The following is a 26,781-nucleotide window of genomic DNA, read 5'->3' on the forward strand; positions in this document are numbered from 1 at the left end:
TGGAGGTGGGTAAATGGTCAGCCCTAAGGCCAGAGAGACACAGCAGGCAGGATGTCTTCAAAATTGTCTTTAATGTACAGAACAGCAAGGCAGGGACCAACACAGACTTAACAAGGGCTGAAGTTCTAACTACCAACAACCCAGTTCTAACTAATATATTCCGGAAGACACATGTAAACAAAGGGATGTCCACATAGGGCCTAAGCCTGTGTCATAATCAGACAGGTTCAGTATACTATAGTATCACAGTAGAATTTTGTAAGACTTACTTATAGGTGTATGCTGTCAAGTCCTGTCCGGTTTTTTAATATACCTCACCATTCACTTATGCCCCTGATCTCCCACTTAAAACAAACTGTACAATCAGGTACTTTGTATGCTGCCTCTCTAGACATGCTTGAAGTGGTAAATGCATGCCCTTTGCAGACCGGTTTCTTTTCTGCCTTCGTGTCTTTTAATGGAAAAGAATGTCCATCAATAGCACTCATCTAGCATTAGTTATTAAATATTGGAATCAAAGAGGCATTGGTTACTTTGAAATTAATGGAGCCTGGAATTTCTGAAAACTGCTGGGTAGCAGGCTGTTCTGGTACTTTTTAAACAAACTAGTAAAGCCCCTTCTCCTTTTTCATGCTGTGCTGGTATGTTTGTGCTTATTGCCATTTTCAGTGATTTAATCTTTAAACAGACATAATAAATACGATGTCTGCCCCCAAATTACCTTTTAAAATCCATGCTGAGATGCAGTAGTGAACATCAGTGTATCTACATGGTGTCCAGGCATCTCAATGGGGTCGCTATGGTGCTGCTTTGTGGTCCTGATTCAGCACCATAGTGCTCCCAATAGAACATTTTTTTAAAAAGGGACAATTGCATGCGGGGAGAAAAAGGGCACAAAAAAACTGTCATCGCAGGAAGCACTACGAGGCATTTTATACAGCACCCTCTAGCACTTCAGAAGCTGTAGAAGGGATTGAAGACTGGTGGAAAGCAGTTTGAGTGAGCAACGCTTCAGGCATGCTTCCCGAACGGGACAGAAGAATTTTTGTGTGAACAGGTAAGTATATTATGTCAGGGAACAGTTACTACGGTTCTGTCTGAAATTACAGAAAACCCCCGTTAGTGAACAGTTCCTGAAACGGAATACATAGGCTGTCTGAAATTCCTCAATATACATGTGAATGGATAAATAAGTCTTGGTAAATCGTTAACATTATAGCACTACCAATAACACTGTTTTTCTAAAATACATTATTTGGTATTCTCAGTCTGAAAGGATTTATGAAGAAAACTATATAAACAAATTTTCTTAACATTTTATATGAATTTAAAATAGCTGGCTATTCTGTCCGGTTTTATTGGATGAATTTCAGTTGGTAAAGCTCAAGGTGTTCGGACAGGTTTGTGTAACCACCTCAGTATTGGATCCTTGTTCCTCCTGGCTTTTAAAATGAAGGGATAACCAGCTGGGCCAGAGAGGTTATCAATGCCTCTTTGTGAGAGGGAGTGGTCCCATCCTGCCTTAAGGAGACAGTGGTGAGACCCCTTCTCAAGAAACCCTCTCTTGCCCCGAAGTCACCCTTGAATGAAACTGATTATCTGGATCCATTTCAGTTGGGGTTCAGGCCTGGTTTTGGCACGGAAACAGCCTTGGTTGCCCTGTATGATGCCCTATGCTGGGAGAAGACAGGGGGAGTGTGATCCTGTTGATAGTACTGGACACCTTGGTGGCTTTCGATACCATCAACTGTGGTATCCTCCTGGAACGGCTGGCAGAGTTGGGAATGGGGGCACTGCATTGAAGTGGTTCTGCTCCTACTTGGAGGGCTGCCTCCAGAAGGTGGTGCTTAAGAAATACTGTTCAGCCCCATGGATTCTCCAGCAGGGTGTTCTTCAGGGATCTGTTCTGTCCCCAATTCTATTTAACATCTATATGAAACTGCTGAATGGGGTCATCCAGAGTTTTGGAGTGTGTTGCCATCAGTATGCTGATGACACACAGCTATATTTCTCCTTTTCATCATCAGCAGGTGAGGCTGTGGATGTGCTAAACCTGTGTCTGGCTATGATAATGGACTGAATGAGGGCTAACAAACTGAAGCTCAAACCAGACAAAACTGAGATGCTTTTAGTAGGTAATTCCCTTGACCGGATGGGTGTGTGGGTTCAACCTGTTCTAGATGAGCTCACATTCCCCTGAAGGAGCAGGTTCATAGCTTGGGGGAGGGGGCTTCTTGAGCCATGTCTGTCACTTGTGGTTCAGGTGGCATTGGTGGCTTGGTGTGTTTTCTATCAGCTTTGGCTGGTGGCCCAGTTGCACTCATATCTGGACACGGATAGCCTGGTTTCAGTAATCTGTGCTGTAGTAGTTTCCAGATTGGATTACTGCAACACACTCTGCCTGGGGCTGCCCTTTAAGATGGTTTGGAAACTGCAGCTGGTGCAGAATGCGTCAGTCAGATTAATAACTGGGACCCGGAGGTCTGAACATATATGACCAATTCTGGCCCACCTGCATTGGCTGCCTGTATATTTCTTGTCCCAATTCAATGTGCTGGTTTTAACTTACAAAGCCCTGTATTGCTTGGGACCACAATACCTGTCAAGCGCCTCTCCAGGCCTCAATATATCCGGACACTGCGTTCAACTTCTGGGTCCTTCCTCCGAGTGCCAACTCCTCGAGAGGCTCAGAGGGTGGCACTTAGGCAGAGGGCCTTTTCAGAGGTGGCCCCTGTCTTTGGAACAACCTCCCTGCTGAGGCCCGCCTGGTGCCTAATCTGCCATCTTTTCAGTGCCAGGTTAAGATAGCCCTCTTAAAAGCCTTTAAAGATCTCCTTGATAATTCATGGGGCATTATGATTAGCTTGGTGCCTATTTCAATTGTTTTTTACTGTTACTACTATTTTGATGTTCTTGTGTTATCTTATAATAATTTTTAATTTTAATGTCTATTTATTGTATTGTACTGTTTTATACTTGTTGTAAACTACCCAGAATGCTTTGGCTATAGGCGGTATAGAAATGAAATTAATAATAATAGTAAAAGAAGAGGGGAGGTATGAGTACTATTGCTCCTGCATAAACTCAGGGATCTTCTTCGTGGTCTCTGTGCATCACACCCATGGGATTATGCACCTGCGCTGATCCGTATCGGTGGTATGCAATGCTCACAAAGGGATTTTCGCGCCTCTCCTCCAGGCATGCATGGGAACCCCACAGCGCATGCCCAAAGAGGAGGGGCACGGACATCCCGCCAGTTCTCTTCTGACCACCGTGCTGTTAACAGCTTGTTTCTGCCGGTCGGTGAAGAAGCGTTTTTTCCTCTCACAAGGGATACTCCAAACCTATTTTTCTTTTCTTCGCTTCCAGCGTTTATTTTATTTCTTCTTATTATCTAAAAAAAAGAGAGAGAGAGAGACTTTTCGTTGAGGGTTGCCGCTGCTTCAGGCGGCTTCCTGCCCCCCCCCTTCCTGAGGTAAAAATTTCCTCACCTCAGCAAAGGACCTTTTTTCTTGTCTTTTGGGCCTTTTTATTCTTTTATGGCCAAAAGAGGGGTTTGTTTTAAATTGTGTGTTGGCTGTGGCAGTAAACTTGGCCCTTGTGACGGCCACACACTCTGCATTATTTGCCTTGGGGAGACTCATCGCCCAGACGCTTGCCGCCATTGTGCGAAGTTCTCGAACCAAACTTGCAAGAACAGAGCCGCGAGACTCCGTAGCGCTTTAGGAATTGGCCTTGTCCCCTGTGCCTGGGGGAAATATGTTGGCCAAGAGTTCTGCACCCTCCCTATCGATGGTGACCAAGTTGGCATCGGGAGGCACCTCGGCACCGAAACCCCCACACCGTGCAAAGTCGGCATTGGACGGGGGGCAGTCTTCTAAGTGCTTGGTGTCAAATGAGGCCTCATCCGCCTCTATGCTGACTAAAAAGAAGAAAAAGGAGAAGCACAAGGAAGCTAAGTTCTTTCACTGGCACTATGCATCATTCTCAGAAAGTGAGCAGTGATAATGTGCAATCGGGCTCTTCGTTACCCCCTCTCCAGTGGGGGCAACCCGATGTCGTTGATACCCCGATACCGGAGCTGCCTACGATTGAGTTACTGGACTCACCAATCTGGCACCTGAACCCCCCGGTATCGGAGGCTTCTGTCAATTCTGGACCAGTTTTGGCCTCACCATTTGAAGTTGAGGAAATGGTTCTGCGTTGGCCTCGTGCACATCGTTCCCAGTAGGTGATTTCCTGGGAAAGTGATCGGTCAGCACCGTGCTCTCGACGCCATCAATCCCGATCGCCCAGAGGCCACAAATATAGATATCGACCTGAGGAGTGCCCAGATTACCGTCATTCCAGGCCCATGCTCTCGTACTCGCCTAGACAGAAATTGAGACTGCACTCTACAGCCTATTTTGACCCACCGATGCTGTGGGATCATAGGGGGCAGATGCCTTGCTGGTTCACATCGTACCCAATGTCGGCATCCATGCCATGGCTGACGCCTAGGCCACAGTCGGACTGGTACCGTGGATCATGTCGTTCACGCTCTCCCCACCATAAATCTAAGCCTTCCGCTTCACAATCCAAAGCCCCAGAGGAACCTTGTCGCCCAACTTTTCCTCTCCATTCCACGAAAGTTGCCCCGATACCGGATACCCCTGCAGCTCTGGTATCACCTGCCGTATCATTCATCTCCGATACCGGCACTGATGTTTCGGAAAGCCCCGAACCGCCTGAAGATCCGTCACCAAAGGCTACAGTATCGGACAATCTGCCGGTCTCGCCTTCTGAGGATCTCTCTTCATACGGAGATTTGGTCAAGAGGATGGCACGTTCCCTGGGCATGTCGATCGTCCAACCCCAACCCTTGGTGTTGAACGCTGTCTTTGATGTCGTGCAGAACAATACCTCCACCTCGATCGCTCTCCCAATGTTGACCATTCTTTTACAGGCGTCTAAGGCTCTGTGGGACAAGCCTTTTTCTGCTCCAGTGTCGTCTAGATGTTTGGATCACATGTATCGGGTCCAGGAGATGGGGTCGGAATTCCTCCATATCCACCCCAAGCCCAACTCCTTGGTCATGTCATCCGCCTCAAAGAGTAAACGGACCCTTGCTACCCCTTCCGATAAGGAGAGCAAGAAGTTAGACTCCATTGGTCATCATTTTTACTCGGCAGGAGCCCTCGGCATTAAGACATCTAATTATGTCGCTAGTATGGGCCGCTACCAGTACTCGCTCTGGGAGCAATTTACCGACTTTCTGACCTCAGTGCCTGATGACAAACGTCAAGAGGCCAGGAAGGTGCAAAAGGAAGGCTCGCTGCTCTCTAAACAAATCATCACCTCATCCAAACATACTCTGGACACGTTTTCAAAAACAATGTCATCTGCAGTTGCCCTCTGTAGGCACTCCTGGCTGAGGACCACCGCACTCCCTGCTGATACCAGGGCGTACATAGAGGACTTACCTTTCGATGGCCAAGGTCTCTTCCATGCGTCCACTGATTCGACACTCCAGGAAATGGATAAGAGAATTGAGGCCTCAAGGTCACTGGGGGTCTCTGCCCCCTCTAAGCCTTTTCATCCTCGCTCATGGTCTTGTTACGGCTCCAGACGCCAATACGTGAAGCTGTCGCTGGATGAAGGTTACAGGCCATGTCGGTCCCCATCTGCGAATAGGCAGCAGTACCAGGCCAGACAGAGATACGGTTCTGGATAGCAGATTGTCAGACCGAAACAACCCAAACCAGGCAATCAGGGCCTTTGACTTCTGCCTGTCTACCTCTCCCGACCCTTCCTGCCTCTATCCATATTTACAGTCCTGGGCCACCATTACGTCAGACCAATGTGTCCTTTCCATCTTAGCCAAGGGCTACTCCATCAATCCTCACATGTCCCTTGAGAAACCTGTATAAGGGTCAAGAAGCAACAGTTAGAACCGGATATGGAACAACTGATTGGTTTAGCATAGGAAAAGGAGTACGACAAGGATGTATATTGTCACCTTGCTTATTTAATATATATGCAGAGTACATCATGCGAAATGCTGGCCTGGATGAATCACAAGCCAGAATTGAGATTGCTGGGGAAAAGATCAACAACCTCAGATATGCAGACGATACCACTCTAATGGCAGAAAGTGAAGAGGACCTAAAGAGCCTCTTGCTCAGGGTAAAAGAGGAGAGCGCAAAAGTGGGCTTGAAGCTCAACATCAAAAAAACTAAGATCATGGCATCCGGCCCCATCACTCCTTGGCAAATAGAAGGGGAAGCTGTGGAAGTAGTGACAGACTTCACGTTCCTGGGATCCCAAATCACCGCAGACTGTGACTGCAGCCATGAAATTAAAAGACGCCTGCTCCTTGGGAGGAAAGCGATGGCGAACCTAAACAGCATGATAAAAAGTAGAGACATCACCCTGCCAACAAAAGTCCGCATGGTCAAAGCAATGGTATTCCCAGTAGTCATGTATGGCTGCAAGAGTTGGACTATAAGGAAGGCCGAGCGCCGAAGAATAGATTCTTTTGAACTATGGTGCTGGAGAAGACACTTGAGAGTCCCTTGGACTGCAAGAAGATCAAATCAGTCAATCCTAAAAGAAATCAACCCTGACTGTTCCCTGGAAGGCCAGATAATGAAACTGAAGCTCAAATACTTTGGCCACCAAATGAGAAGGGAGCACTCACTGGAGAAGACCCTGATGCTGGGAAAGATTGAAGGTCAAAGAAGACAGGGACGGCAAAGGATGAGATGGTTAGACAGTGTCATAGATGCAACGAACATGAAATTGAGCGAACTTCAGAGGATGGCGTAAAACAGGAGGGCCTGGCGAGATCTTGTCCATGAGGTCGCGAAGAGTCGGACTCGACTGTGCGACTGAACAACAACAACTCCATCAAATTCATGGAACTCCCACCTCTTCTTATAGTCATCATCACTACCCCGTCGTCATTCCTCCTCGAAGAGGTCACCACACTTCTGTCAAAGGGTGCTATAGAGCCCGTGCCTCTAGATCACCAGGGACTCGGTTTTTATTCGTGGTTCCCAAGAGGGACGATGGGCAGAGTCTGATCTTAGACCTTTGCGGCCTCAACACCTTTATAAGGTACCAAAAATTCAAAATGACATCCCGTCATTCTGCCTCTCCTGTCCCAGGATGCTGGATGGCCACCCTCGACCTCGAGGATGCCTGTTTCCATTTAACTATCCACCCCTTCCATTGCAAATACCTCCGATTCGCGATAGGTGGCAGCCACTACCAATACAGGAGTCTACCATTTGACCTCAGCACGGCCCCGAGGGTCTTTACCAAGACTATGGTAGTTGTTGTGGCACATCTCTGCCTCTGTGGCCTGACAATGTTCCTGTTTCTGGACGATTGGCTTCTGGTCGCCTCTTCCAAGGCCTTCCTCATTCGTTAGATATCTCAGGCCCTCAATCTCCTTCATTGTTTGAGACTCAGGGTCAACCACAAGAAGTCGCACCTAGTTCCTTCTCAAAGAGTGCAATTCATAGGGGCGATACTCGATCCCCAAGAGGGTGCAGCCTTCCTGCCCCAGAACAGGGCATGAACCCTAACTGTTCAGGCAGAACAGGTTCGACTATGAGGAACCTCCTCCGTCTTCCAGATTCAATGCCTCCTGGGCCTAATGGTGGGAACAACTGCAGTCCTCCATTTTGCAAAGTTGCGAATGCAACCACTCCAGCTTTGGTTCATCCGTCACTTCAAGCCTCTAAGGATGTCCCAATCTGTTGCTTTTTCCCCGCCACAAGAGGCACGCGACTCCCTACTGTGGTGGACGCAGTCAGAAAACCTGACGGAGGGGATCCCGTTCCGTCCTCCCACTCCTACTCTCACCCTCACAACCGACGCTTCACTGTGGGGCTGGGGAGCCCACCTTAACGGCCTCTCCGTAGGTCACAGGTGGGATGCTGTATCCTCAAGGAGACACATAAACTTTCTGGAAATGTTGGCAATAAAATTGGCCCTTCAATGTTTCCAGCCTCTGCTCAAAGGACAATGCGTAACTGTCTTAACCGACAATACGACGGCCCTCAGTTACATCGACAGGCAGGGTGGAACGGTCTCCCGCAGTCTCTGCCTCCTGGCTCTGGACCTTTGGGCCTGGTGCATGCCTCTGCACATCTTTCCCATTGCCTCACACATTGCTGGCAAGGCAAATGTGCATGCGGACCTGCTCAGCAGGGGTCTCTCCCAGTGTCACAACTGGGAGGTGAACTGGACCTACCTACGTCCCGTGTTTCAAAGGTGGGGCACGCCTCATGTTGACGTCTTTGCCACCAGGCACAACTCGAAGTGCGCCCTGTTTTGTTGCAGGGTGGCTCAGGATCCCAGGGCTTTGGGAGACGGACTCCTGTAGTCATGGGACAACAACTTCCTATATATGTTCTTGCCTCTGCCTCTGTTGCTGAGAACGGTCCAAAGACTTATGAGGGTCCATACGAGGTGCATCCTGATCGCCGCCTGGTCGCCGAGGCAACCTTGGTTTGCCAATCTCCTCTCGCTAGCCAAGGCGTGCTATCCCCTCCCGCAGGTGCCAGATCTGCTCCTGGCAGAGGGAGGAGCCCTCCTATTCCACGAGGTGTACAAGCTCAAGTTAACAGCTTATCTCGTGGACACTTAACTTTCTCTGACAGAATCAACACTGTGCTACTCAATGCCAGGAAAGATTCTACGCGACGTTCCTCCAGTGGGAAGTGGGCCCGCTTCTATACACCCCGTTGACGTCCCCCTGGCTTTTGTCAGGGTTGACCAGGTCTTAGACTTTCTGCTCTCACTGGCAGAGAAGGGGCTCTCGCACTCTCAAGGTATATTTGTCAGGTATTTCGGCCTACCACCCGGGCTTTGACGGCTTTTCGGTTTTTTCTCATCCGGTCACAAAGAGGTTTATGAAGGGTCTCCTCCACCTGTATCCACCAGTCCGCTCACCAGTACCCTTGTGGGATCTACCGCTGGTGCTCTGCCATCTTGTGGGGCGGTCCTTTGAGCCCATGGTGACTTGCGAGCTAAAGCATGCAGCATGGAAAATGGCCTTTCTCATCGGCATCACCTCGGCCAGGAGGGTGGGCGAACTCCTGGCTCTGCACCATGACCCACCTTTCCTTGTGTTCCTGCTGGACAGTGTGAGACTGGTCCCTGACATATCCTTTCTGCCTAAGGTGGTCGCCGAATTTCACCTAACCTCAGAGATCTTATTGCCTAACTTCTTCCCTAAACCGGTAGACGGACAACAGTGACTCCTCCACACTCTAGATGTTCGGAGGGCGCTGCTCTTCTACCTAAATTGGACACGTCCGAGTAGGAGGGACAATCATCTATTTGTCTCCTACTCCAGTCATTCCGCAGGGCTTAAAATCTCAGCACAATGTCTCTCCAAATGGATTGTTGAGACTATTAAGCTGTGCTACCGGTTGGCTAAACACCCGTTGCCCATGCCTGTACGAGCGCACTCTACAAGATCCATGGCTGTGTCTACAGCCTTCTTGAAGGGTGCATCCCTGTCGGCGATCTGTGGGGCCGCGATATGGTCTACTCCGAACACCTTCATCAAGTACTACGCTGTTGATGTTCGTGAACGCCACAGAGTGGACCTTGGTCATCTAGTCCTTTCATCGGCAGAGCATTGAATTTGCGACAGCTCCCACCTCCAGGTGAGCCACTGCTTTTCAATCTCCCATGGGTGTGATGCACAGAGACCATGAAGAAGATAAACAGGTTGCTTACCTGTAACGGGTGATCTTCGAGTGGTCATCTGTGCAGTCACACCACCCGCCCATCCTTCCCCACTGCTGTCACTTCAGTACTTTTCTCTGGTTATTGACATGACAGCGGTCAGAAGGAACTGGCGGGATGTCCGTACCCCTCATCTTTGGGCATGCGCAGTGGGGTTCCCATGCATGCCTGGAGGAGAGGCGCGAAAATCCCTTTGTGAGCTTTGCATACCACCGATACGGATCAGCACATGTGCATAATCCCATGGGTGTGACTGCACAGATGACCACTTGAAGATCACCAGTTACAGGTAAGCAACCTGTTTTTTTAGGTCCCCTTTCCCTTCCATGCCTTCTCCTGTTGCACATGTTGTACAACCCAAATGCCACAAAATGCTAGGTTTTCTCTCCTGCTGCTCCTCTCTCCAGACCCACTGCATGCAGGAACCGAAAATAGTCTGTTGTTGCTGCTGTGCTCATGGCCATTTCCTGTATAGACAGAAGCATGCCCAAGTTCTTGAAACAGTGGTCTTAAATGGGCGTAATTATCCTCAGAATCTAACATCATCTGATCACAGGAGTTTTAATCACCAGAATGAAAAACTTTGTTGCTGTGGGAAGTGCTTTTTAGGGAGACTGATTGTATATAATACTATTTAGACATATTATGTTCTATTACTTTATATCACTGTTGCTCTTGGAAATAAGTTAGCCGTCTCATCAGACTTGCAGTACCATCCTACTTTATCCTACTCAATGTGGCTTAGTCCCAGGAAAGTGTCTTTAGGATTGTATTGTGAGCCTTTTGTTTGGTTTCATACATGTAGATGATCTGTGTTTCTGTTCGTACCACCTTAACAATGTTAAGATCTGTTTTTTGTTTTACTCAAAAAACATTATAAGCTGGGTTACTCGTCTGTATAATATTTGAATGTTCTGTCTAATATCTTTTGTTTTCAAAAATAATTTAATTATTTAGAAGTACTATGAAGATTTTAGAATAGCTTTGTAGAAGAAACTTAAATTGGCTTCCTATTTCTTTTTTTCACAGTCTGTGTTTTGTATATCCAAAGTATGGGAAATAAAGAATGGAGAGAGGTAAATATGTTGTTACTAATATATATATATATATAGGAATTGCTTATTTGTATTAGTAGAAGTCAAAACATGTGGCTTAGCTCCAATTAAACAATGAAAGCCATAGGTTTCATACAAGACCCAGGATCATGTTTTTGAAAATATGTACTTTCCCAATCCTGTTGGTTAAGTTTTGCACTGCTAGTTCCATTATAACACATTGCTTTTGTCTAATAATGAAGGGTTAGCTCCATGTTTTGAGGGACCCTTGATGAGATGCCATCAGGTGGATTCCCTGAATAAGTGAATAGCATGGGCAGGTAACGGTGCAACTACTCTTGGCTACTATTGCTGCTCTGTTGCTGCTGCTCAATGACAGAGTGAAGGCCATGGCATTTAGTTGTAGTTGTTGCCACCACATAATCACTCTTGGGTGGAAGATGGTAAGGTTGAGAGAGGGAAGTGCCTGTGATTCCTACCTTGGGTAGCCAGTCAGCTATAGTTGTGCAAGCAAAGGAACATAAGAACATAAGAGAACATAAGAGATTCCAATGTTGGATCAGGCCAAAGGCCCATCCAGTCCAACACTCTGTGTCACACAGTAGCCAGAAATACCAGAAAAGAGTAGGAGGAACCATGGTACTACATGTGTACCCCAAGGGAGAAGGAAGGTTCATTTGATGTGTGCATGGTGATAGGAGAGGATTGTCCAACTGAAAGAATGAATCCCAGCTGGAAACTCGGGAAATCTGCTCATTCTGTTGAAAGTGGTGGGATTTTATTTCAGATCAGTATTTTTACAATTAGAGAATAAATCCACAAAGACCTAACTTGAGCATAGTGGGCTTTTATAATTTCCCCCCAAATAAAGATTTATATAGTAGCTAGCTTGACTTTCCAATGTAATACTATTCAAACTTACTGTAATAGTGAAAAGAGATAAAGTTGTCATTTAATTAAGGGGAAAATGGCACTCTGGTGTGCTTTTGTTGGCCCCACCCCTCAAACACCCAGCATTTAGCTGACTTGCCAGGGAATGGGAACTATGAGCAGCAGTGCTGACAAACTGCCATCACCAAGGCGTATTTACTGCTGCTACCACCCAGTTAATTTTGTATCAGCCATTCTACCAGGCACAACAGAGGGTTGTTTCCTACTTTACCTGTTGAGAATGGGGAAATAAACTGAGCAGTTTTGTTGTAATCTTCCCAACAATGAAGTATAGCGTATGTCAAAGTCAACTTGAAATATAATGTTATTGTAAGCTGTGTTGAATCATGAGGAAGGGTGGGATATAAACATTTTAATAAAAAATAATAAATGGATTAGTAAAAAGTCCTTACCTTCACTATAGTAAGGGGAGAACTCTTATTTTAAAATAAGAAAATTTAGCATTGAGGTAAGATTAACATTGGGGGAGTGGCGGCGGCATATGCCAGTTGTTAAAATACAGACCAACAGTTTGACTCAGTTAGAACTAAACATGCCTAGTGACTTCCCTGCAAGAGAATGTGCCCAGTTCCGTGTATAATTGAGTGGTTAAGGTCAAAGCAGACATGAAGAAAACCCAGGTTACCAATCCCATTTCCCCTTATTGTTAATATAGGGCACTGAAGAAGGGGATTTACAGAATATAAGTGTTGGGCTGGTGAGGAACCTTAACCCTTATCTAGCTCAGTCATTATCCCCTGCCCTCTCCTGGTGAATTCTGCTCCCCTCCCTCACCTACCTGTAAAACTGGAAGCTGAGTCCTCCTGGAGAGAAGCGTCTGGGAGGGAGGCTACTTGCATTGGAGAATTGGCAGATGTGGGAGGAGTTGCAGATATTTCTTATTTACTCCTCTTCCCTTAAAAGTACCTACTCCTCCTTTAAAAACCTCCTTTTTCCTCACTGTATTGGCAAATGTAGAAATGGGACAATATATGTGTTGAGACAATGCAAACATGGCCCTTGGCTGGCCAAAGAAGCCTGGGTTTGTGTAGAATTGCTTTTAGCAGGGTGGTGGTTTGCTTGTTAGGCAAGGGTATAACTTTAGGTTTTGGAAAGGACACTGAGAGATTTAGCAAGGGTGTGTCCATATTTAAAGTAAGGTTCAAATGTCGATGAAAAGCCATGTATTTTATCAACACTTGTTGATAAAAATGTATTTTTCTGTAGGGTTATTTCTGAATCATGATAAATTGTCACAGGACCTGCCTCATTCCTCCAAAAATAGTGGTCATGTTTTTAGAGATATGAATAATTTCCAGCAACTGTTTCTTTTGCTGGATCTTGACCATTTCTCTACCAAGAGCCACTGTTCATTGTGGTCTTTTCTTGAAAACTGCAAGTTTATATGCTGTAATTCCTCTTGGTGCAAGCAGTTGCCTGATATATTGCTTTCTCTTAGTAAACCTGTAATATAGGTTGAATTATATGCCTTTTATGAAATATTTTTCTCTTTCAGTTTGGTAGAACAGAAGTAATTGACAATACTTTGAACCCAGATTTTGTAAGAAAATTTATAATGGATTACTTTTTTGAAGAGAGAGAAAACCTGCGGTTTGACTTGTAAGTTTATTCATAAACTTTTTGTTTTTATAAATAGCATTATGGTAGTATAGTTAAAATAGTCAGCACAGTGATGACCCAAGCTCTTAACATTGCAAAGATTATATTTTAAGGTAGCAGTAGAGTGTACTTGCAGCCAATTAATACAATGGAATTTTACAATCACGAATTCAGCTCACAATGCCTTGGTTTTCATTGCCAAGATAAGATACAGTATTGAAAGGTTACATCTGATGTGTTTGGCTACTTATAAAAAAATGAAAGTATTGTAGGAGAGATATATGCGAATTCTATCCCCAAATTCAGGAGGGTAAAGTTGGTTCCCAGATCCTTAGTCATTACTTATTCGTGAATCAAACCAAAACATTAAGGATAGTTTAAAAGCTCAAAACCCCCAAATCAGATTTGGATCACCACACATCATACACCCCCACATTCAAGGGACTCTGCCCTTTGAGAGAACATATGCAGTTTCCTGATCCAAAAATGGTTCTTGTGCCAGCTGCTCCAAAGTGAGGTGACCCCAGGATAGCCTGGGCTAGCCAGGACAAAGTGAGGTGCCCCCAGGAACTGGAACCAAGCTGCATCCCAAAACAATCTTTGGACCACCCCAAATCACATAGCCCCACACTCTGGAGACTGTTCCCTGCAAGAAGACATACAGTGGTTCTGGCACCACAAGCTTCTATTTGGAGTGTCACAAAAAAGTCTGTATTACAAAGATTTGAATAAGGAACTAGAATGACTGCATGCCCTCTGCACCCCAAAATTAGGTTTGGACTACCACACATCATACACCCCCATGTGTTTCCTGGCCCAAAGCCCAGTTCTTGCGCCAGCATGCATGAAATAGCGTGTGGGCCAAATATGGCTTCTGGTACCAAAACCTCCTATTAGAACCGCTGAGATCCCTACTTTCCTTTGCCTTGGGTATCCTAGGTCCAGTCTCTCAGTCATAATTATTTTTAAGGTTATTTATTGTGCTGTGCAAAATTCTCTGTCACTTGAAAATTTATTTCTTATATTATTTTCAATTTTCTTTGTTCCCTCACTGATGTGGCTAAAATTTCGACCAAAAAAGTAAAAAATATACAATCAATTCATCCAAAACTGATGTTTGCTGTGGTATCTGTAGGTTTATTTTCCCCAATCATAACTGTCCTTCTCCTTGCATAGTGCGTGGCCTGATGGTGGCTCCTATGGTAACAATAGCTTTTCTGTTCTTGTCACCAAGGTATGCCAAAGCTACTCAGGCTGGGACATATCCATGTGCTGCACACCTTGGGAGTGCAGGGACTTCTCTTGGAAGTGAGCCTTGAAAGCCCCAAGGAGCAATGGGCTAGTGAGGAGACTATCGAGGGGTAACCAAGTCTAAACCTTTGCGGTCTCCAGATCTTATGGGGGAGGAGGAGGTTCCAGCGGTTGGATACAATCCCCTATGGAAGAACCATGCACACAACAGGTTCAAAAAATATGTGGAGTAAACTGGCCACAACTTTATTGGCTACAGCTGTGAGAAGCATTGGCACAGCATGGGTCCACTGGACCCCGTGCATCAGCTGGCCCCATGCCAGCCAACCAGCATGGGTGTTGAACCGTGGGACAGCAGGTTGCTGGAGCTCACATGGACGACTGCCCCTTCATGATCTCCCCTGCCATCTGGTCATTAGGGCGATTGCTGGTAGTCCATGAGTAGGCTTGCTCCCCTCAGCCCTCACACCAAGGCCCCTTGAGAGGGGCCCCCATATCCAGAAAATGGCACACAGTCCAATTTCCATAAATGGATCTGGCCCCATGCTGTTACCACCAAAAGTTGTGACAAAAAATATGGCATAGATTACATAGCTCTTTGGTAACAACATCATATTATACGATATCAACGCCCCCTTTCCCTCCACCTTGAAACCCCACTAGACGTTATTCCCTTCTGACAGGTACACATAGGGTGGGATGGGTGGGCAAGTTGTTCCATGCTTGGGGAAAGGATGAGGGGCGGGATGTGAGTGGCCAGCCTATTCCCCCCACAACCGCCCTCCCGAGGCCACATCGACGCTTGCCATTGGTCCCCTGGGGAGGGGGGAAGTCCATGCTTTCCCACTGCTCGGCCACCCCCACCATCCAGCATCCGGCTACCTCCCCCTCCCAGCCCCACAAAATTCAGGCTGTGTTTAGTCAGGCCCTCTCTGCTTGTGTTTAAGGGTGAAAAGAACATTTTTACATGCCCCCTGAACACCGCTGGCCTAATCATGCAGGGTTGCCATGTAGGGTTGTCAGTGGCCAGGTCCACCCTGGCCACTGACAAAGGATGGGGGGGGGCTAGTGTTGCCAGATCCAGGTTGGGAAACTCCTGGAGATTTGGGGATCAAGCCTGGGAGGACAGGGACCTCAGTGGGGTACATATAAGAAAATAAGAGAAGCCAATGTTGGATCAGGCCAATCCAGTCCAACACTGTGTCACACAGTGGGCAAAAATACCAGGTGCCATCAGAAGGTCCAGTAATGGGGCCAGAACACTAGAAGCCCTCCCACTGTTGCCCTCTCCCAACCACCAAGAATACAGAGCATCTCTTGTCCCGGACCGAGAGGTTCTATGTATACATTGTGGCTAATAGCCACTGATGGACCTCTGCTCCATATGTTTATCCAAGTTCCTCTTGAAGCCGTCCACGCTTGTAGCTGCCGCCACCACCTCATGTGGCAGTGAATTTCATGCGTTAATCTCTTTTTGGGTGAAGAAATACTTCCTTTTATCCATTCTAACTTGACTGCTCAGCAGTTTCATTGAGTGCCCATGAGTTCTTGTATTGCCCAGAGAGTAGCAACTGGACCTTGATACTCTCAGGAAGACCACACCATGTAAAAAGAAGGGTATCCAGAAATCTTCCTTGAATCTTAGTATAAAATGGACAATTTAGAAGAACATGGGAAATGGATTCGATAGCACCCTGACCGCAATTGCACACAGTATTCCAAATGAGTTTGCACCATTGATTTATACAGGGGCATTGTGATACTGGCTAATTTGTTTTCCATTCCATTCCTAATAATCCCCAGTATAGCACTGGCCTTTTTTACTGCAGTCACACACCTTCTCGACATTTTCAGTGAGTTATCTTCTATGACTCCAAAGTCCCTCTCTTGGTCAGTCTCTGCCAGTTCAGACCCCATCGACGTGTATTTATAGTTAGGACTTTTGGCCCCAATGTGCATTGCTTTGCACTTGGCCACACTGAACCCCATTTGCCACATTGACACCCACTTGCCCATCCTCAACAGATCCCTTTGGAGTGTCTCACAATCCTCCCTAGTTTTCACTACCCTGAACAATTCCATGTCATCCACAAATTTAGCCACTTCACTGCTTACTCCCAACTCCAAATCATTAATGAACAAATTAAAAAGCATCGGACCCAGTACTGAGCCCTGCTGTGAAAATTGCCCATTTATACTTACTCTCTGTTTCCTATTAATTAGCCAGTTTTTGATCCACAAGAGGACTTGTCCTTTTATCCCCTGACTATTGAGCTTACTTAGGAACCTTTGATGAGGAACCTTATCAAAAGCTTTCTGGAAGTCAAGGTAAATAACATCTATTGGGTCCCACTTTGTCCACATGTTTGTTCATCCCCTCAAAGAACACTAACAAGTTAGTGAGACAAGATGTTCCCTTACAGAACCCATGCTGAGTCTGCCTCAATAGTTTTTGTTCATCATTGTGCTTACTAATTCTCTCCTTAATAACAGAATAGACGCGAAACTGACTGGCGTGTAATTTCCTGGATCTCCTGTGGATCCTTTTTAAAAAGAGGGAGGTAACATTATCTACCTTCCAGTCTCAGGAATAGCCCCCGGGCTGCATGTTTAACACCCCTGTTCTATGTCTTCTATGTTACCATGTCCTGATCTCTTTAGTTCCTTCAGTCTATCTTATAGATGCCAGTGGCCATTGTTTCCCAATCTGTGGAAGCAAACAAAATGTCCTGTGTTCCAAGTTATGCCAACAAATTTGAATCTGGAGAAGACATTATTGGTTTTTTAGTAGTTGTAAATGTGTTATGTTGTCGGGGTAGAGAGAAAGGATGGATGGTGTCTTGTGTTTTTTTCCTTTTGACTTTATGATGAAGTAAACAGATGCACTTGAAGCCAATTTAAAAAGAAGTACTGTGTACAGTGAGTTTGCACAATTGTTTTCCATTCTTGCTAATCTGACAGCATCTAAGCAAGAAATTCAGCAAGGTGTTGAACTGTTGATGGAAGCATACCCAGAAGATATTGATCTGAAACTTATTTAACTTTTGCACTTTCACCTGTATGTGAGACTAAGCCATAGGCTTACAGAAGAGCCCTCTCTGTCTCATACAGACCTTTATCAAATTATATACAAGGAAAAAATTCAGATGGCCTTTCCTAATGTGGAAGCAATCTTGCAGCTATTTCTTAGCTTTATGGTCACTAACTGCTCGGGAGAGAGGAGTTTTTCAAGACTCAAAAGAATAAAAAATTAATTAAGGGCCACAATGTCTCAAGAAAGGTTGTCCGCACTGAGCATTCTGTACATTGAAAGTGACAAACTTAAATTTTTTTTGATGAAGTTTTGGATGATTTTGCTATGAAGAAGGCTAGAAAAAACATTTTAGTCTTACTGTATTTGATGGTTGTAGTTTACTTCTTAATGTTTAATTTAAAACTGACTGTTTAATGACAACATAAAGTAGATTCTAAAAGTGCCACACTGTCAGGTAATCAAGATCATATTATTTACACTTCCCAGGCAGTATAATTTGTAAACTCAAGGTTGTTTTTTTTAAGAATAACATCACAACTTCATTTTCCTAAAAATTAATGCTTATTCCACAAAAGGTTTACAAAGTTCAGTTATTGCAAAAGTTTTTCAGAGTTAATTTTAACATCTATGAATTTTTTCAATCACTATGGTATTTAACAATAACATCTTATGTCCTTTAGAGGAGAAATTATGAATTGCAGAATTTTAAATACCCGTCGTCATCCTTGGCTTCATTCAATTTTTTTTATAACACTCTTCCATTTTCTTTTAGTCATGAGGGTGGGGGATTGGGAGGGGCTTCACAAGTGGAGTAGCCTAGGGCCTCTCTTCATCTAAATCTGGCCCTGGTGAAGAAGCACATTTACTATGCTCCTGGCATACCTTTGAAAATGTAATCAGTACCAACAGCCACCATGTCATATTTGCTAAGTTTTTTGAGGTCCAAAGCATCCCATGGACACTTGCACAAGTCACATGGGGTTAACACCCCAGTCACTGTGCATTTTACACACAGAGACTCTCCCCAGAATTGTGGCAGGGTATGAGCTTTTGTAAGTCGCTGCTCACTCCTTCAGATATCTGAAGAAGTGAGCAGTGACTCATGAAAGCTCATACTCTGCCACTAGTTTTGATAGTCTGTAGGTGCTACTGGACTCTTGCTCTTTTTTACTGCCACAGACAGACTAAAATGGCTACACCTTTTTGATCTAGACTCTCCCCAGCAGCACCTTATAGAAGACCCAACAATCTTTTGGGGGTCTGAGCTTTCCAGAATCAAAGCTCACCTGGTTAGATACAAGTTGAAATGGAAATCTATGAGTCATTATATCCCAGTCAGAAGGTGGGAAGGGTGTTGCAGAGAAAGGGTCAAGAGGCAAAGGAGGAATGCACATTGTAATGAACTTGGTTAATGTTATGTCTTCTGATACTGCCTGACGCCAGCCAGAGGCAGCTAGAGCTTCAATCCAGAAGACAATAGGGACTAGGCTCCTGAACTACAAGTAAGGAGCCAATAGGGACATTGGCGGGAAGTTTAAACCCACCAATAGGACCTAGGGGTGTCCCTCTACAATTGTATAAAGTTGGCCATCCGGCCCTTAGTTTCTGTTCAATGTGTTAAGTACTAATAAAAGCGTCTTCTCCAGTGTCATGGTCCGCGTCCTGATGTATCGAACCCAGTACTTTTTAGTTAGAACAGAGGAGAAATGCTTGGGTGGAGAACATGAGTATATGTTGATTTAGGTGGATAGCCATGTTAGTCTGAAGCAGCAGAACAAAGTTTGAGTCTGAAGAAGTGTGCTTGCACATGAAAGCTTATACCTTATAAAACTTTATTAGTATCTGTAGTGAGATAAGAATTCATTCAGCCCTGGTAAATTCATTGTTCTGAACATGGGAATGAACTTCAGTTCAGCAATCTCAGTTTATAACCCCCCCGAAACATCTCTGAGGAGTGCCGCTTCTTGGTCAGCAGTTGAATGACCTATGTGCCAGTGTCAGCATGTGCATTTGTTCTGGGAATCCCAACATTAGAGCAATTAGCATAAGAAATGGACTTTGGATCAGAAAGCAGCATAGATTCCCGTGGAAGGAAGAGTTCCCTGAATGTAGAGGTGCATGATATGTGGTGGTCCAAACTTTAGTTTGGGTAGCAGAGGGCATGTCGCTGTTCCAGTTCCTTATTCAAATCTTCTTTGCAATACGGGCTTGTTTGTGGCACTCCAAATAGAAGCTCATGGTGCCAGAATCACTGTTTGGTAATAAGAACATAAGAAGAGCCCTGCTGAATCAGACCAATGGTCCATCTAGTCCAGCATCCTGTCTCACATAGTGGCCAACCAGTTCCTCTAGATGGCCAACAGCAGGGCATAGAGGCCAAGAACTAACCCTGATGTTGCCTCCTGGCTCTGGAATTCAGAGGCCTAATGCCTCTGAATGTGGAGGTTCCCCTCAGTAGCTAATGATAGACTTATCCAGGGCTATTTTTGGGCAGGAACGCACAGGAACGGAGTTCCGGCTGGCTCCTGAGTTGGCCACGCCCAGCAGGAACTCATTAGCATAATTAATAGGCCACACCTAACAACAGAAACTCATTAGGATTGGCTACATTAGGGGTGTGTGGTCTAACATGCAAAGAAGTTCCTGCTACAAAAAAAAGGCCAGGGTTTTGACAACAGAGTAAACAGAATAAGAAATAAAAGGTGAGTGTGGTAACATGGGGGTGTGGTCTAATATGCTAATGAGCTGTGATGTCAGGGGTGTGGCTTAATATGCTAATGTGTTTCTGTGGTTGGGTGTGGCCTATTATGCTAATGAGTTCCTGCTGGGCTTTTTCTACAAAAAAAGCCCTGGACGTATCTATAAATCTGTCTAATCCCCCTTTAAAGCTGTTAATTCTGGTAGCCAGCACTATATCCTCTGGTAGCAAATTCCACATTTTAATCAGTTTCTGTATAAAGTAGTATTTCCTTTTGTCTGTCCTGAATCTAGTGCCCATCAGTTTTATTGGATGCCCTCGAGTTCTAGTATTTTGGGAGAGGGAGAAAAAGGTCTCTTTGTCAACTGTCTCCACCCAGTGCTTAATTTTATTATCTTCTATCGTGTCCCCCCCCCTTAGTTGACTCTTTTCTAAACTGAAAAGTCCTAGACTCTTCAGCCTTTCCTCATAGGGAAGGTGCTGCAACCCCTTAATCATCTTGGTTGCCCTCCTCTGCACTTTTTCCAGTTCTGCAATGTCCTTTTTGAGATACGGGGAGCAGAACAGTACACAGTATTCCAAATGTGGCTGCACCATAAATCTATACAGGCATACTCAGGTGTATGCCATCAGGCCCTGGAGACTTACTGGTTTTTAATTTTCCCAGTAGGTCTAGAATTTCATCTCTGGTCACCTCAGTTTGGTTCAGTTCTTCAGACTCCCTTCCTGAAAATAGGTTCTGTGGCATGGGTATGTGCCCCACATTTTTCACAGTGAACATAAGCAAAAAGTAATTGAGCTTCTCTGCCATCTCCCCAGCTTCCTTTAGTAATCCTTTTCTTCCTCTGTCATCCAAAGGCCCCACTGCTTCTCTGGCTGGTTTCCTGCTCCAGATCTGTTTTAAAAAGTGTTTATTGTTTGTCTTGATACATTTAAAAATGTTTATTGTTTGTCTTAACTGGGCAGCTGTCAGGCTCGGGTTGATTGATCATATGTAACTGTAGTATTGCCATTCAAGATTCTCTGATGCATTTTCCCCTGCTTTAACCTAGCTTACCCTTTCCCCCCTTAGAGTGTATTTTAGCAGTCTTATCACCTACCCTCGTCTGCCACATCATTCCTAGGGGGAGGGGAATGAGAGTGCATCTGTAGGCGTAGACGGTTTGCTGTTGTAACTTTTCTATGGAGCCCCAACGAGACATCGTTTCAGACTGGAAGATGTCCTTGGAGAAATATCTTTGATTAGCTGGAGGACCACCCTAATTCCTATGGTCCGGGTAGATTGCTGACATTTATGAATGGAATGTGTGATTGTAACTATATGCACCTTTCCCGCCTTCCCACCTCAGTTCTGACAAAAGAAGTAATTCCCTAAACATCTCATATCTTCTAATAAAACTTTCAACCAAGAAAGTGTGTGTGGAGAGTGACTTGACTGGGACTCTGACAACAGCACTGTATGTCCTCTTGCAGGCACTGTATGTCCTCTGGAGTGTGAGGATGTGTGATTTGGGCACAACTGTATGTCCTCTGGAGTGTCAGGATGTGTGATTTGGGGTGCTCCAAAGATTGTTTTGAGGTGCATCTTGGCCCCAGTGTCTGTCTCTGTGATTCTCTTGGGGGTGCCCCCCTTTAGGAGCAGCTGACACAAGACCTGGACTTTGGACCAGGAAACAGTATATGTCCTCTGAAAGGGCAGAGTCCATTGAACATGGGAGTGTATGATGTGTGGTGCTCCAAACCTTATTTTGGGGTGCAGAGAGCATGCAGTTGTTCCAGTTCCTTCTTCAAATCTTGTTTGCAATACAGGCTTGTTTGTGGCACTGCAAATACAAGCTCGGGGTGCGAGAACCTGTGTTTAGACCAGACACCACTGTATGTCTTCTTGTGGGGGGTAGTCTCCAGAGTGTGGGGATGTGTGATATGGGGTGGTCGAATTGTTGTTTTGGAGTGCAACTTGTCACCAGTGTCTGCCTGTGTGATTGTCCTGGGAGCATCCCACTTTGAAGCAGCAGGCACAAGAACTGGGCTTTGGTCCAGGATATAGCATATCTCTTCTCAAAGGACAGAGTACCCTGAACATGGAGGTGTATGATGTTTGGCAGTTTAAACCTACTTTGGGGTGCAGAGGGCATGCAGCCATTCCAGTTCCTTATTCAAATCTTCTTTGTAATAACAGACTTCTTTGTAGAACTCCAAATGGAAGCTTGTGGTGCTACAACCAGTGTTTGGACCGGTCATCATTATTTATCCTCTTCAGGGGATAGTTTCCAGAGTGTGGGGATATGTGATTTAGGGTGGTCCAAAAATTGGTTTGGGGTGCAGCTTGGCCCCACTTCCTGCATGTTCATTTGTCCTGAGGGCACCCCACTTTGGAGCAGCTGGCATAAGAACTGATTTTGGACCTGGAAATAGCATATGTCCTGTTGAAGGGCAGAGTCCCCTGAATGTGGGGGGTGTATGATTTATGGTGGTCCAAATCTTATTTTGGGGGTCAGAGCTTTTAAACTATCCTCAGTGTTTTTGTTATTATAACATTTTATTAGTTTTCAGAAAGAAGATTATAAAAAGATGGAGAGTATTACATTGTTTTCATACCTGTTCAAATTTATCATACATAACAGACTTTACTGATACTTTACCACATTAAAAACTATCATCTTAGCAACCCTATATATTAAACGCTATTCATTTCCTTTAAACTAACATATGTCTAAATAGTTTACTGACATTTCTACTGTATTAAAAAAATCTAAACAGTCTATTTTCCTTCATGCTTATTTTCCTTAAGGAGGGAAAACAAAGTGTAAATAGAAATAAACACAGGAAATATACCATTTTCCATTCTGACTTCATATTAAACTCTTAACCAAGATCCAAACCTAATTTTAGTCTTTCTTGGGTTGTTATAGTTGTAGAATACATGTTTTTACATAACAAAATTCATGTTCTAGTTATATCATATTTCCTGTTCTCTCAGGTCATATTTAAAAATCAAATGGGTACTTTATATTAATACTATCACTCTAAAAAGAGCAATATGTAAATGCAAAACAAAAAAAATTCTGGCTTCATATTGGAATCTTCATTGCAATCTATATCTTTTATGAACATTCCTAATGTTACAGCCAACCTCTTTAATGTATCTTAATATAACATAACTTCTTAATATAGATGTTAACATTCATGTCCAAATTTATAACATATTTCCATTTTTAGCTCATTTTGACAATTTGTTTTATGTTTATATTAACATTATATTAACATTCATCTTCTTACTATGATTTTAAAATTCAATTTCAGCTATATCTCGTTTTAGTCAGTTACACATCAACCAAAATACTCTGTGTCACTCTAATTATAATGCGTGATTCTTTTATTTTCTTTTTCTGTAGTCTTTTTTTCATTACAGTCATAATTCTGTGCCTTTTCTCTTTATATATGGAAATATTAATTTTTACTTCTTCCCATCTATATTCCATTGGGAAAATTTTCAGGCTTTTAATAAGTCTATTAATTGGTCCTGTGAAACTTCTTGTTTCCTCTTTGGGTAGAAAGATCAGTTCACTAAGTGGAATTTCTTGCACATTCACGCTTGCCAGTTCCAAAATTAGAAGGTTCATCATGGTTTTCATAGGTCTGTTGATTTGTCCTACGTAGCTTTTTGCTTCCTCTTTGGCTGGAGTCATTCCGTGGGCTGAATCATCTTGATTGAAGTCCTGTTCTTTGATTTGAATCTGGTGTCTCTGCAGGTCTTCCTTCTTATTTACAGTTTCCAGCTGACTGCTCTGCTCCTTCTCATAGAGTCTTTCAAAGGTTTCTTTCACCGCCCGTTGAATTTCATCCTCAATTATCTTTTAACTATCATCAGTGTTTTTGGTTAGATTAATGAATAAGTCACAAATAAGGAAGGAATAGGGAGCTGGAAACCAACTTGTCCCAAATTCTAGCAATCTATAGTAATTGCATGTTCTAATTGAATGGTCTAAGAAAGAATGTGGCAGAACCTCAATTAAACTGGAGGTACACATACAAGCATAATGAGATAGCAACTTGATCAATAGCGATTGAAAGTTAAGGTAATGAAAGCCCAACTAGTGTTCATAAATGTCACTTTTTGTATGTTTTTTTGTGATGCAGTCTGCTGTTCTTTGTTGCACGGAGAAAGCACTCCCCACAAATCCACTGATGATGATTAGGTAGGCAGGAGGACAATAGGCAGTGGGAAACAGAGCTCTCCTCCTCTCCTTTCCACTTTTCAGGTCCTTGTCGCAGCTCTTGTCCATTCTCTCCTCTCGCATTGAACTAAGTAGCACCCACTGATTATAATGGAGAAATTATTAGGAAAGCTTTTAGGTGGGACAAGTTTTGCCCCTTTCCCCTGAGTCATTATTATCAGGAGCTGAACTCAAACTCTGCTGTGTTCCATGACTTTACAGAAAGGGATGAGTAATGCAGAGCTGGGGGATTTTTGTGTAAGGAGGGACCTTCCCCCCCACCCAAGAGTTAGTCTTGTCAGGAAGGAAGACGAATTTTCTGTCTCAGCATTAATGGTTTTGCCTGCCAGAGCCCTGTTAATTTCCTTCTGTAGATGTTAATGGGAGCTATTCAGTGTTGTAGAATTAAACGAGTTGTCATACTGATGGGCATTTCAGCCCCACTATTTAGATAGTAATTCAAACAACCTCTGTTTGTCGAACTATTTTGGTTTCTGTTAGAGGTTTCTGTATTCTACACAGAGTTTTCCTGTTACTTTCACTCTAACCCTTGATTATGTTTGTGGCATATTGCTGTGTTTGTAATACTGCATTTTAAAGCAAAGATTTAGATTCATTTCTGGAATACTCCCTTTATACTGTATCTAAATATATATATAAAATCTGAAAAATATTGAGAAACTTTTTGGTATCGTGAATGCATTTTTGTTGTGAAATACAAATACATAGACTTGACTGTATTGTCCAGAATGGTAAAAACATTATGCAAAGAAAAAAAAATATCAGTTTTAACAATTTAATTGTGAGAATTCACATGTGCTGCTCTGCCTGTCAACTGCACTTTAATTCTGATAAGGATTATGGGTTAACTCCAGCCTCAGGAAATTTTCTAGCCTATTATATCTGCCTTGCTTTTGGGATGGGCAGTGTTGATCATTATTAGTTTTATTGTCCTCTCAGCCAAGGTGTTCTTTTTCCCAACTCAGAATATTGGGGGGCTGTAGCTGAGAGAGAGCTATCTGCTAGTTGATTTCAGGTGCTGGCTGAGATTTAGATGCATAGCACTGAGGCCTATGCCCAGCCTACTCTCTGATTGATTAGACCAGGGGTCATTTCCTGCAGGAGTGCACAGGAGCGGAGCTCCGGCAGTAAGGAGCCCAGGGGGCGAGCACATGCAACAAGCCCCACCCCTTGCTCCCAGCAGCCCTCAGTTGGGCCACAAGGAGCAAGAAGCAGCCAGGTAAGTTGCAGAGCCCCCCCCCCCGGCCCACCTTCAGGTACAAGCTCTCCCTCCTCTGTGAGGGCAGATCTGCGCGCGCGCCCCCCATAGCTAGCAGTCCAAAACAGTCCAGTGGCACCTTTAAGACCAAGTTTTATTCAGGTACAAGCTCTCCCTCCTCTGTGAGGGCAGATCTGCACGTGTCCCCCCCCCCCAAATAGCTAGCAATCCAAAACAGTCCAGTGGAGCCTGAGCGGTGGGTGTTGCCTTCTGACACACTTCCGGTGATGTCAGGGTGTGTGGCATATGCAAATAAGTTATACTAATAAGTTATGCTAATGAGCTCATGCAATTCTTTTTCTACGAAATGACCCCTGGATTAGGCTAGCTTTACGAGGGAAAAAAACTTTTGGCTTTTGTATATTTATTTTGTACATGCAAATACATTAAGATGTATTCCTTTTCATTATAGGTATGATGTTGATTCAAAGAGTCCCAACCTGTCAAAGCATGTAAGTGCTGATTTATTACATTGAAAATGTGTAAAACTTTAAAGTATGTATATTGTATATTGGTAAAATCCATGATGGTATATGGAAGCGTGTTATCGCTTATTGATTTTACTATCAAGCAAATTTGTATAACCTCATTATATTGTTATCCTTACAAGAGGTTCAGGACCAAGGGCTGCTGTGTCACACATCTCTTGCAAGCTGTGGCTGCAAGACATTGCATCAATTCCGATAGTGCTACATGACTACCAACTCAAATCACCCTCATAGAGGACAAACAAGTGATAATGTTGTGACACGCACCAACCAATGTAGCACAGTGATGGGATAACGCATTGCAATAAACCCATTCCACTGATATTGGCATGTTCATAAACTGCAAAGGGAACAGAAGAGAAAAAAATATTAGAAGGCATGGTGATGGTCCTCTCTGCAAATATTAGAGACTAGGCCACAAACTTGCTATTGCATGCTTCACATAATATACAGTAGCAACAA

General features: G+C 44.2%; 1 protein-coding gene across 1 annotated transcript in view; it reads left to right on the top strand.

The window, feature by feature from the left end:
• Positions 1–26,781, top strand: part of CPNE8 (copine VIII) — a 149,320-nt gene that overhangs the window by 53,572 nt on the left and 68,967 nt on the right. The window contains exons 3-5 of the mRNA XM_015413714.1: positions 10,777–10,823; positions 13,249–13,352; positions 26,244–26,283. Of these exons, the coding sequence (XP_015269200.1) occupies positions 10,777–10,823; positions 13,249–13,352; positions 26,244–26,283 (191 nt within the window). The remainder of the gene's footprint in view (positions 1–10,776; positions 10,824–13,248; positions 13,353–26,243; positions 26,284–26,781) is intronic.

Source organism: Gekko japonicus, unplaced genomic scaffold, assembly GCF_001447785.1.
Source record: "Gekko japonicus isolate JY-2015 unplaced genomic scaffold, Gekko_japonicus_V1.1 scaffold572, whole genome shotgun sequence".
Taxonomy (NCBI): domain Eukaryota; kingdom Metazoa; phylum Chordata; class Lepidosauria; order Squamata; family Gekkonidae; genus Gekko; species Gekko japonicus.